General features: G+C 48.2%; 1 protein-coding gene across 2 annotated transcripts in view; it reads left to right on the forward strand.

Annotated features, from left to right (window-relative positions):
- Positions 1-2,926: 2,926 nt before the first annotated feature.
- MAML1 (mastermind like transcriptional coactivator 1) overlaps positions 2,927-13,406 on the forward strand; it is a 137,474-nt gene continuing 126,994 nt past the window's right edge. Inside the window, exon 1 of one of the 2 annotated variants that reach the window (XM_073621054.1) lies at positions 2,927-3,626. In XM_073621054.1, coding sequence (XP_073477155.1) covers positions 3,312-3,626 — 315 coding nt within the window. In that variant the 5' untranslated portion in view covers positions 2,927-3,311. The remainder of the gene's footprint in view (positions 3,627-13,406) is intronic. The other variant, XM_073621053.1, reaches the window with a different exon arrangement.

Raw genomic sequence — 13,406 nt, forward strand, 5'->3', positions numbered from 1 at the left:
TCAGCATGCCAAATCATGCTGAGGTGTGGAACAACCAATCCTTGCAGAGCTGCTGAAGAAAGGAGTGGGGGAGGGAATTAAAAAATAATGCCTGTCTTAGGCTAGTGCATGAGATGTAAATCACCTGTCACTCACAGCAAGGGGGAGGATTTGACAAAGTTTTTCTCAGTTTGTCAAGATTTTTCTCACTGAACAATAAAAGAGGATTGCTCAGAGATGGATTAACTCTGTGTGGCAAGACTGGGCTCAAATGATAGGAAATCTTATACTCTACAGTATGATATATATAAAAAAAAAAAATTTGGGTTTACATCCACTTTAAGCCTCGTACACACGATCGGATTTTCATCCGGGAATTGTGTGACGACAGACTGTTTGCCTAAAATCCGACCATTAGTATGCTCCATCAGACAATTGTCAACTTTCCACCAACAAATGCTGGATAGCAGGCTAATACATTTTCGGCGGACAACGGTCTGTTGTCAGATTTTCGTATCGTCTGTACACAAGTCCGTCACACAAAAGTCCAAAGTCCAAACACGCATGCTCGGAATCAATGCTCACCAAACAAGACATTAGCAGAATGTGCCCAATAGGTGGCACTCAAGAGCTGAAATGACATGTAGTACGTCACTACATTCGTGTTTGTTGGCCGACAATTGTGTACCGTTTGTATGCAAGACAAGTTCACGGCACATGCCCTTAGGACAAAAGTCTGACGTTTTGTCTGCCAACAATCTGATCGTGTGTACCAGGCTTTAGAGGCATGTCTAAATCTACCCTTACAATTTCTTGTTTTGTGAGTCTGCTCACATCATTTGTAATAAAAACATCTTTGCCATTCTGAAGCTTCCCTCCAACCACTTTGCATATTATTTTATATATACTGTGATTTTGCACTTCCCAAATATGCTTCAGAAATATCCCTCCACTGAGTCTGGCTGCATCCATTTTCATAAAAATGGGCGGAGAGGGTTGGCTGACATCGAAGCCCGCAACAGCAGGATGGGGGGGTGCCTTTGCCCCTTAACCGTTTCCCACGTGCGACCCGGGAGGCTATCGGAGGGTTGAGAGGAAGCTGATCTGGCTGGGCTTCGGCCGCCTTTACCAGTTGGTAGCAGCTGGAGGTGAGGTCCACGACCGTCTCAGGGATTACCCCTGCGAGCCCTATTCTCAAAATCTTCCAGGCGTAATAGGGCCACATCCAGCTCTTTTTTGATGTCAGAAATGTCCTGTTCGTGGTTCTCCAGGACAGTAGCGGTGGCATCCATCTTGTCTTCCAGGTCATTGATGCGGAAGCCAGGGTCCCTGATTTCGTTAGTGAGGTAGGTGGCCAACTTGGTTGTCGCCGCCGAGAGTTCTGCCTGCAGCATGATCTTGAAGCGGGAGAGGAGATCAGCATCCTGCAGTGACGGCTGCTGGAGCGGAGCTGTTGTCGGGTCCCCACTCATCGCGAGAGACTGCTCCAGGTCCTCAGATGCGAGCTGGGAGAAGGGGGTCTTGACTCGAGGGTGGGGCTTCAAAGATGGCATCCAGCAGAGAGGCCCCAGTCAGTGTGCGGTCCATGGTTCTCAAGCTGGATGCTTGCATGCCCTTCACTCCACAGGGACGCACGGCAGCTGCGGGAGTCAGCTTGCGGCGGTGGGGGTCAGAGATGCCCTCTTAGAATGCTTGCTGAGAGGCCGATGTGTCCGGGCGGTGAGGAGCGAGGTTAGAATGCGACCATCTTCATTTGCTGCTCACGAGCTCCCCCTGGCTGCATCCATTTTAACTGTGGGCAGCTGGAGCTGCTGCCTGTTCACTTCCTGGATTTACACAGACACACCTCCAGCTCTGCAGCTCTCATTGGCCCTCTTATGACTCCCTTCCTGGCAAACTCTCATGAGAGAGAGAGCTGTGCAAGATGGCATAAGCCTAGGCTAATGACCAGACAAGAAACAGGAAGTGGGCTGTATAAGGTATTTATTGGCAGAAAAAAATGTTTTACTATCCAAAGTTAAAACAAGAGCAGAAGGTTTAAAAGATGGAAAGTTGAAAAAATGACTGAAGGTCCGCTTCAACTGCTTTGCTTCTTCGGATCTATTATGTAGTAGCAACCATGAGCTTGTATTTGTTTTGCTCAGCCAGGCCCCAGTTGTCACGTAAAAGTGATCCAAGTGGTTGTATACACTTTTATAATGAGGGAGGTGTGGAATCCCTCGAAATATTTTAGAAGGGACCTAATTATTATTCACGATTTATATAGCGCCAACAGTTTATGCAGCGCTTTACAATGTAGAGGGGGGACAACACAATTACAGTACAGTTCAATACAGAAGGTACAGGAGGGCCCTGCTCATAGAGCTTACATTCTAAAGGGAGGGGGTGGTGGTACAAACGGTAAGATTCAGGGAATGATTTGATGGGGGTGGCTTGGGGACAGTATTTAGGTGGGTGGCTTCCCTGAATAAGTTTGTTTTCAGGGATCTCCTAAAGGTGGACAAGTTAGGGGCTGATGGGATATATCGGGGCAGGGAGTTCCAGAGGATGGGAGAGGCTCTGGAGAAGTCCTGAAGGTGAGCATGGGAGGAGGTAACAAGGGAGCTAGAGAGCAGGAGGTCCTGGGAGGAGCGGAGGGGTTATTTGGGTGATATCTGCAGATGAGGTTGGTGATGTAGCTGGGGCGATGTTGTGGATGGCCTTGTATGTTGTGGTTAGTAAATTAATAAATAATAATTATTAAACTATTAGTAAAAGATGTCATATCTATACATAATGTTTCCAATGAGTTACGTCTCCAAATAGCACCTGAAAAGTCCCAATATTTCTGAGGTGTCCCCAGCACTAGAGGTAAGTGGAAATCTTCACTTTGGGCAATTTCCTCCAACTTCCTGTAGTGTCTCTGAGACCGGAAGTGAACTAAAATGTCCTTAATGATGCACATTCAGCATACAATACTATTCAGGGACGTATTGTAAAACTAACATTACAAAGTTTCGTCTCTAGCTTCACTTGAACCGCTTCCCTTTAAGTTCAGCTCGCCTCCTGATCAGACAGAACACCAAGCCAGCTGTCTCCGCCCCTCGCCCCCTCTGCCCCTCCCGCAGGCAAACAACTCCGTTTACAAAACACAACGTCACCGACTCGGTCACGCCCACGGCCTGTTCCGTTGGATGCGTGTCGTGACGTCAAAAAAAAAAAAAAAAAGCAAAGAAAAAAAAAAGAGAGAGAAAAGCAGTTTCAAGATGGCGACAGCGCAGATAACAATGGCGAGCGGGCGGAGAGGCTCCGGGGGGCAGTGAGTGAGGGGGAGAGGGACACTGCTCGCACACATGGCGGACTTCGTGGTCCCCCGGCACAGCGCGGTGATGGAGCGCCTCCGCCGGAGGATAGAGCTGTGCCGGCGGCACCACGGCAACTGCGAGTCCCGCTACGATGCGGCGGCCACTGAGAGACTGGAACTGGAGCGCCAACACACCTACCAACTGCACCAGCGCTGCCTGCAGGCCAAGGCCAAGAGAGCCAGCAAGCACAGGCAGCAGCCGCCGGCGGCCACAGGAAACACGGACACTGCCAGGGGGAGCCAGAGCGGAGCTGTGGAGAGCGGGGACAGCAACGGGGAGCAGTGCAGGAGCACCCTCATCGCGGTAAGAGAGCCCTGACATGACCTACACCAAGTGCTGTGCCTGCCTCCTATGTGGGGCCGTTCTATACACAGCACTGGGTGTCTATCTATATGGGGCCATTCTATACACAGTACTGGGTGCCTTTCTACTGTGAAGGGCCATTCCATAGACGGCACTGGGTGCTTACCTCCTGTGAGGGGCCATTCCATAGACAACACTGGGTGCTTACCTCCTGTGAGGGGCCATTCCATAGACGGCACTGGGTGCTTACCTCCTGTGAGGGGCCATTCCATAGACGGCACTGGGTGCTTACCTCCTGTGAGGGGCCATTCCATAGACAACACCGGGTGCTTACCTCCTGTGAGGGGCCATTCCATAGACAACACTGGGTGCTTACCTCCTGTGAGGGGCCATTCCATAGACAACACCGGGTGCTTACCTCCTGTGAGGGGCCATTCCATAGACAACACCGGGTGCTTACCTCCTGTGAGGGGCCATTCCATAGACAACACTGGGTGCTTACCTCCTGTGAGGGGCCATTCCATAGACAACACTGGGTGCTTACCTCCTGTGAGGGGCCATTCCATAGACAACACTGGGTGCTTACCTCCTGTGAGGGGCCATTCCATAGACGGCACTGGGTGCTTACCTCCTGTGAGGGGCCATTCCATAGACAACACCGGGTGCTTACCTCCTGTGAGGGGCCATTCCATAGACGGCACTGGGTGCTTACCTCCTGTGAGGGGCCATTCCATAGACAACACCGGGTGCTTACCTCCTGTGAGGGGCCATTCCATAGACGGCACCGGGTGCTTACCTCCTGTGAGGGGCCATTCCATAGACAACACTGGGTGCTTAACTCCTGTGAGGGGCCATTCCATAGACAACACCGGGTGCTTACCTCCTGTGAAGGGCCATTCCATAGACGGCACCGGGTGCTTACCTCCTGTGAGGGGCCATTCCATAGACAACACCGGGTGCTTACCTCTTGTGAGGGGCCATTCCATAGACAACACCGGGTGCTTACCTCCTGTGAGGGGCCATTCCATAGACAACACCGGGTGCTTACCTCCTGTGAGGGGCCATTCCATAGACAACACCGGGTGCTTACCTCCTGTGAGGGGCCATTCCATAGACAACACCGGGTGCTTACCTCCTGTGAGGGGCCATTCCATAGACAACACCGGGTGCTCACCTCCTGTGAGGGGCCATTCCATAGACAACACCGGGTGCTTACCTCCTGTGAGGGGCCATTCCATAGACAACACCGGGTGCTTACCTCCTGTGAGGGGCCATTCCATAGACAACACCGGGTGCTTGCCTCCTGTGAGGGGCCATTCCATAGACAACACCGGGTGCTTGCCTCCTGTGAGGGGCCATTCCATAGACAACACCGGGTGCTTGCCTCCTGTGAGGGGCCATTCCATAGACAACACCGGGTGCTTGCCTCCTGTGAGGGGCCATTCCATAGACAACACCGGGTGCTTGCCTCCTGTGAGGGGCCATTCCATAGACAACACCGGGTGCTTGCCTCCTGTGAGGGGCCATTCCATAGACAACACCGGGTGCTTGCCTCCTGTGAGGGGCCATTCCATAGACAACACCGGGTGCTTGCCTCCTGTGAGGGGCCATTCCATAGACAACACCGGGTGCTTGCCTCCTGTGAGGGGCCATTCCATAGACAACACCGGGTGCTTGCCTCCTGTGAGGGGCCATTCCATAGACAACACCGGGTGCTTGCCTCCTGTGAGGGGCCATTCCATAGACAACACCGGGTGCTTGCCTCCTGTGAGGGGCCATTCCATAGACAACACCGGGTGCTTGCCTCCTGTGAGGGGCCATTCCATAGACAACACCGGGTGCTTGCCTCCTGTGAGGGGCCATTCCATAGACAACACCGGGTGCTTGCCTCCTGTGAGGGGCCATTCCATAGACAACACCGGGTGCTTGCCTCCTGTGAGGGGCCATTCCATAGACAACACCGGGTGCTTGCCTCCTGTGAGGGGCCATTCCATAGACAACACCGGGTGCTTGCCTCCTGTGAGGGGCCATTCCATAGACAACACCGGGTGCTTGCCTCCTGTGAGGGGCCATTCCATAGACAACACCGGGTGCTTGCCTCCTGTGAGGGGCCATTCCATAGACAACACCGGGTGCTTGCCTCCTGTGAGGGGCCATTCCATAGACAACACCGGGTGCTTGCCTCCTGTGAGGGGCCATTCCATAGACAACACCGGGTGCTTGCCTCCTGTGAGGGGCCATTCCATAGACAACACCGGGTGCTTGCCTCCTGTGAGGGGCCATTCCATAGACAACACCGGGTGCTTGCCTCCTGTGAGGGGCCATTCCATAGACAACACCGGGTGCTTGCCTCCTGTGAGGGGCCATTCCATAGACAACACCGGGTGCTTGCCTCCTGTGAGGGGCCATTCCATAGACAACACCGGGTGCTTGCCTCCTGTGAGGGGCCATTCCATAGACAACACCGGGTGCTTGCCTCCTGTGAGGGGCCATTCCATAGACAACACCGGGTGCTTGCCTCCTGTGAGGGGCCATTCCATAGACAACACCGGGTGCTTGCCTCCTGTGAGGGGCCATTCCATAGACGGCACCGGGTAACTTCTTCCTGTGAGGGGGCCATTCCATAGACGGCACCGGGTAACTTCTTCCTGTGAGGGGGCCATTCCATAGACGGCACCGGGTAACTTCTTCCTGTGAGGGGGCCATTCCATAGACGGCACCGGGTAACTTCTTCCTGTGAGGGGGCCATTCCATAGACGGCACCGGGTAACTTCTTCCTGTGAGGGGGCCATTCCATAGACGGCACCGGGTAACTTCTTCCTGTGAGGGGGCCATTCCATAGACGGCATCGGGTAACTTCTTCCTGTGAGGGGGCCATTCTATACAGAGCGCTGGGTACCTACTTCCTGTAAGGGCTATTCCATAGCCAGTACTGGGTGCTTACCGCCTGTGAGGGGCCATTCCATAGATGGCACTGGATTCCTTCCACCTATGTGGGGTCATTTCATTGACAGCATGGGGTGCCTTCCACCTATGTGGGGCCATTCCATAGAAGGCACTGGGTGCATGTTTGGGGCCCTTACACAGTAGACAGCACTGGGGTGCCTAGAGTCAATACCCAGCAGGAGAGGCACAGCTCCTTCATACATTCTCTGGACAGAGCTGCCTCTCTGGTTGGTTTCCAGTGACAGGCGCAGGTGGTAATGGCTCTTCATGACAGGTGAGGTAGAGCTCTTATCCCAGATAGCCAGCAGTATGGAAAGATTCAATCTCTGCTTAACCACCTTTCTATCCACTAATCTTGCAGATGTGATTTTTATCTCTGTGGTCCACTCAGCAGTATAATGGTTTTACTGTGGATGCTCTGTCTCCTCTTCCACCAGCCTCCTGTGTACATTCAGTTAAGCTGGATACACACCATACAACTTTTGTTGTTAGATTTCCTTTAGATTTACCTTCAACTATGTAGTGCAAGGACCTGCCTGATTGCATACAAATTGAAATTATTTAGGTTTGACCTCGTATTATATGGTTTTGGCAAATCCTAAATGGAAAAATCTAAAGACAATTGTATAGTGTGTATCCAGCTTTACTCTTGTCAGTTTCTAGTGTCTGTAAGGACTACCTTCCGTGGTGGTTACCTGTGGTGAAGCCCTGCCAGAGGTGGACAGCTGTTTCTTCAGTTGCTAGTTCTTGGTTTCTGGTGACAGTCCTGATTTTATTTCTTACTGCAGAGGTGTTGAGCCATATTTAAAAATTAAATGTAACTTCTAACATATATTCTCTCCTAGGTTTATTTCTCCATCCTGTTGTAGATCTCCCTTGTCACCCTTGATGTAGTTGCCAATAGAGACTATCGAAATCGCTGTTATTGTATTGAGTGTGCAGAGGGTTGCGTGTGAATGAGTCAGCGGCGACAAAGGAGGTCATCATGGCTGTAGCTGCCAACAGGAACCTCAACAATCGCCCTTACAATGCACGTTCACTTTCTTGTAGATTGGTTAGGTTAGTCGCAGGGTTCTCAAAGCTTTTACGAAACTACAAGTCCCATGAGGCATTGCAAGGCTGACGGTTACAAGCATGACTCCCACAGGCAGTGAGATTATAGGGATTTGTGAGTACCTGGAGCTGACTTCCAGCAGTATTGGTATTATGGTATTGGGTCACCCTGAATAGAGCTGACAAGAGAGAACTTCTCTTCCTAATACAAACTTCTTGTATTTTGTCAGTGTCATGTCATGACTTTGCAAAGTGTAGTCGGTGACTGGAGTCGGCTTTCAGCAGAGAAGACAGAATTGGTTCAGTAGGGTATAGCTAACATCCTAGACCAGGGATCCTCAAACTACGGCCCTCCAGCTGTTGCAGAACTACACATCCCATGAGGCATTGTAAAACTCTGACATTCACAGAGATGACTAGGCATGATGGGAATTGTAGTTCCTGAACACCTGGAGGGCCGCAGTTTGAAGACCCCTGTCCTAGACTCTCAGCAGTATTCCCCAAAACATATATTCACTTCTTAATGTCTGATTTTAGAGGGAGCAGTGTGTACATGGAGTCAGCTTCCTGCAAAGTAGCAGAAGTCAGAGATCAGAGTCACTCTGGGTATAGCTGGCAACTGACCCAATCTACAGCCTCCTCTGTGTTCATGATTACCTGCATTCAGTTCCCAGCAGATGTGCCAGGACTGTTTTGTTAGTTACTCTTTGGGTATAATCTCAATAACAGGATTTGGAGAAAGTTCCCTTCCCTAGACAGACGGGTACTTAAAAAAAAAAAAAAAAAAAAACAACCTACACGCTTGTAGATTCATTTTCTGGATTGCCCTTTTTCATACCGTGGCAACAGTAAAGCCAGCCATAGATGGTTCAAATTGCTGAACCATCCAAGATTCAAACCATGTATGGTCAAGCTGAATGTACCAAATCGATCAATCAACTTGGGTTCAACTAGCCTGTTGGATTTTTGGATTTTTCATTTATATGTGCTCTCCCTCCAGCAGAATGCAATGGCTCTGCAGAAGGGATTCCCCTGTCAACACTGTCTGTGTGGATGGGGGAAATCAAGCGATTTCACTCCGTCTGTGGCCGGCCTTGGTGTACAAGGTCTCTCTCATTACAGTTATAGTGGATGTAAATATACCCAGTGAACAGCACACAGGGATGAAACACATCTCCCTAATATAAGTTTTACATGCATATCTGCTGTCTTCAGCTTTATATATTCTTTAGAATGTTCAGATTGTGTTAATTTTCTCTTTCTGTTCAGCACTGCAGTGAAGCATGGGCATACAGCCAAGACAGCTGATTGGAGAAAAGGCACACACCCCCTCTCATAGGTAGAGACTTTCAAAACTGTTTGTTGAATAGTTCAGCACACTGCTAATCTATTCATAGCATCCTCCCCAACACACAACTCAGCTGCTTTTATCTCAGTTGACATAGAACTTGTCAGAGGTTATCATGCTGATAATAGAAGAATGGAGCAGGAGATAGCCACAAGACACAGTGCTTTGAAGAGAGATAACAAAACACTGCAGATCTATGTGCCCAGCTCAAATTTCATGAATTGGGTTTACATCCACTTTAAGCTGAAGATGCATCTGACAAGAAATCCTCCTGTAATAGTTGTCATTTCTTGCTGATTTCCAAGTTTACTTCAAGGCATTGGCCTTTTTCTTTTTTTTCCAGAAAAAGTTCTTGTACTGGCTGTCAGCTTTAAAGTAGAACATAGTAAAACGCTTTTCTCATTTTGGATAGAGTAGGGGAGGGTTATAACCCATGTCAAAAAGAGTTTTCCCCTTAGTTCTACTTTAATTCTACTGGGTGTAGTAGATGCTTGCAGGCATTCAAGAACATTTCTCCCAAGTGGCCATTTACAGGCAGTCAGGGAACCTCTGTATGTTTTGTAGGTCTCTTTGTGACTCTGGCAGACGTTGCCGAGGTCTGCTCTGGACAAAGTTGATGTTTGGGTTATTTGTTTCTTAGCCATTCACTATTTTCCCCAAGAGGGCCAGCATCTGACATCTATCCCTCATCTAGGTACAGCCATGCAAGTGTACTCCATGCAAACTTGCATTTGTAGAAACTACTTTGGTTAGATAATTCGACCTAGTCATGCATGTATGGGTGACCGCCATCTATCTGTTGGCAACTGTAGTTGTCAACCAGGATCAATATGTATTCAGTGGCACTTATAGTTATAGTTGTTTAAATCCATGGCACCTTCTAAATATCCACTTTAAAATTGCTACTTTCGTCCTAGTATATTGATAGTGAGTTCATAGAGAGTAATGTTGAAGTCAGTCCTCAGCTGGAATGTAAATGCTGTTCAGAGTTGTCCTACGGGCAGTGCTACTAAGAGAGACCCCCTGAGACATTTCTATATACACTACTTTCGTCACCTCTGCCAAGCTGTAACTTTTGGAGTAGTAGAACTCTAGAGGGAGGGTTAAGCCTGATACACACTGAGTCTTTATTTCGTTCAGCCCAGCAGGTTGAACGAAAAACTGTCGACTCCGGTTAGAGCTGCTGTACTAACGATCTGACGTTAGTACAGCGATCTCCCCCGCTGAGCTGTTGTCTTCTGATGGGGGGGACAACGCTGAAGTAAAGTCCCATGCATAGTTTGTGCCTATAATGCGTGCCTATAGGTACTGAAATATCTCCTAAACATGCACAGTTTAGGAGATATTTACTGCATATGCAGCCAATGATGTCATGGGCGCATGTGCTCTGAAGGAAGGACCACTCGTGCCATTTCGTCAGAGCCCTGTGCTGTGACCAGTCGTTCCCGTGTGCATGTGTGGGAGTGATATCACACAGCCGGAGCCGCAAAGATGGACGCGGCCTCCAGCGGTGACAGTAAGGGCTTCGTTTTGCAGGGAAGTTTCACATAATGTGCTAGCATGCAATGCATACTAGCACATTGTGCCTTTACTTTGCAGATCAGGGCTAAAAAAAAGAGGCAGCACTTTACTTCCTCTTTAACCTGTCCAATTGAAACCACTCTGGGTATGATGATTATGAAGTGCCATATTCTGAGGACTATCTGAATTAGCATTTCTGTCCTTATCAGGAATGTTTTGCGCACATGTCCTAGATGTGCCATAGGAAGTTTGACTTTTACCAGATATCATCATGAACATCTCCATTGAGAGATTTACCCTCTGTAGGTGTTCTGGTGACAGCTCTTCTATTCTGGTAAGTGGCCACCCGGAAAGAAAGCGAATCTGTCAGCAAGCATCACAGCAATGTCAGTTGTAGCCTTTGCCCACTACAAAACTATAAAACAAAATGAAAGTTTAAGTTTTAGGGTAGGGGAGTTCACTGTCTGGGTAAAGCTAAAGTCTAATATGCTTATATTTTGCCTTGCCTGAGTAAGTGAATTCAGTGCAGGAGAGGAACCTGTTCTCTGTGCAAGACAGAATGCAAGTTTGTGGTTGCATTTAGTTGAAAAAGCTGGGCAGCTAGTATTTGGACATGGAGAGCTCCACAAAGGAAGATCCATATTTCTTATACCAGGTTTGATTAAAAGCCCACCTCTGGGCAAGTAAAAAATCTTTTAGTGGGGCTGTGCCCGCATTGCAGGGGTCAATTGCGTTTGTGGTCTAGGGGAACAATTAAAAGGAGATAAAATTACCCAATCATCCCCTCCTCGCTTCAGCTAGACCCATCCCTACAGCTTCTGCACTCTAGTGGTCTAGGGTCCTGACATCATCAAGACCAGAGCAGGGTTCATAGCCATCAAAATTATCCAAAAGTATGGTATGGGCACTGGGCGAGGATTTTTGGTGACCTATTCATTGGGCCATATTTTTTTGGATAATTATGGAACAACAATTTGTGTTTTGTAACCTTTTTGACTCAAGTCGGCAATATTCTTTTGTTGGAACAACATAAAATGTGGTTTCAACAAGAAGCTGATCAACCACACTTTGCTATTGAGAAATTATTTTACTGAACTTTTCCACAAAGGAGGATTTGAGGGCAAGGTCCAGACTAATGACCACTTAGGTCTAACACCAATCGACTTTCTTCTTTATGACCGTACACACGATCAGAAAATAATTCATAATGGCGCTACTTTTAGAAAGTGGTGCTGTTGCTGCCTCTATTTAAAAAATTATTTTTTCCAGTTGGGAGATAACTATAAAGCTTAACAAGATAACAATTGACTTCTGTTGAACGGAACTGTTGGAAAACTTTTGTAGATCAGTGTATTCTGACAGCAGAGTTATCCCGCTGTCAGAATACAGCGGGGAGGATTTCACCATCCACTTTGATTGTGTGGATAGGGGAAACCGTTGGTGTTTTTTCAATCAGCCCTGGCTCGAAAAAAAAAAACAAAGGCATCTATGGCCAGCTTATGTTAGTGTACGGCAGGGGTAGGCAACCTGGGGCTCTCCAGCTGTTGCAGAACTACAAGTCTCATCATGCCTCTGGGAGTAATTGTAACTGCCAGCCTTGCAATGCCTCATGGGAAATGTAGTTCCACAACAGCTGGGGGGCCCCAGGTTGCCTAATCCTGCTGTACGGAGAGATAAAATGTTTGCCCCTGCTACTCCTTCCCCACCTGTCACTGGTTAAGGACACTGTTTGCTTCATAGCTGGCAGCCTCCTAGCAACCAGTGATGCTGACAGTGGGTGGAGCCTGATGAGGAAGCAGAGACATTAATTCCCCATTTGGTCCGCTCTTTGTGGTTGACAGCAGGAAGTGGACCATTTGAATAGCCGATAGGCTGTTTATTGGCTTTGAATCCACCTGTTGTCAACCAGAAGGGGAGTGGACCTGATGGGAAACTGTCTCAGCTTCCTCCATCAGGCTTTAACCACCCAGCTACAAAATTTCTCAACCGCCATGCTTTCTGTATCGACACTCCAGTCTCCGTGCACCTCCACACGCCGTATATGCCACAAATTTGTTTTCAATAAGTAGGTGGATCTGTGGCCCACATAGACATCTGTCTTTTGGTGGCATTATGAGATTTGTGAACTCCCCTGTATGTTCCATGAACCCTAATGGAGAGAGGCAATTGGTGGCTTTGTAAGTGTCTTGAGCATTCAGTGCTGGTTCACACTGGTGCGATTTCTAGTACTACTTGATTTGCACAGAATTTCATGACCCAAGAAATAATATTTTCAATGGTGCCTGTTCACATCTATGCGACACTGCAGCAAGATTTTGGTAAAGGTTTTTGTGCTACTCGCTGCGATTTGCTTTTGTAGAATAATATTTACCACATCTAAAGTCGCATTGCAAAATCACATCAAAAGCAGATTGCAGTAGTGTGAACAGAGCCTTGAGCCCTTGAATGTTAGTTGAAAAATGTAAAAGCTCAGGTTGCATAAGCTTGCTGTACAGTGGACTGACTGCTTCCTCCTTTGCGTTTTATGTATGTTAGGAAAGAAAACCAGCTGAACTTTTAGTTTGGATGGCATTATTACCTCTTAGTTTGGAAAAACCCTTCATTTTTATTTAAGTCTTCCACATGGCCTGGGCAATTTTACCTGTCTTCAGTGTTGATGCTGTCAGTCATTGGTGGCTGTGCCAGTGTCTGTCATTAGGGACCCAGCTTCCTGTTGGATGTTGTAATAAAGTTTCCTGTCGATAGTTCTTAGCTCCCATATAAAAGTTATCATGGAGTTAAAAAAAATATACGGTATATATTTTTGTGCATTCATTGTGGACAGGAGTTATTGCTTTGTGTTATTACGTTAGGACAGTTTGTGATTGATGGGAGGAGTTAATCATTGGTATATGCTTGTCTGATTGCTTGTA

Source organism: Aquarana catesbeiana, linkage group LG03, assembly GCF_042186555.1.
Source record: "Aquarana catesbeiana isolate 2022-GZ linkage group LG03, ASM4218655v1, whole genome shotgun sequence".
Lineage (NCBI taxonomy): Eukaryota > Metazoa > Chordata > Amphibia > Anura > Ranidae > Aquarana > Aquarana catesbeiana.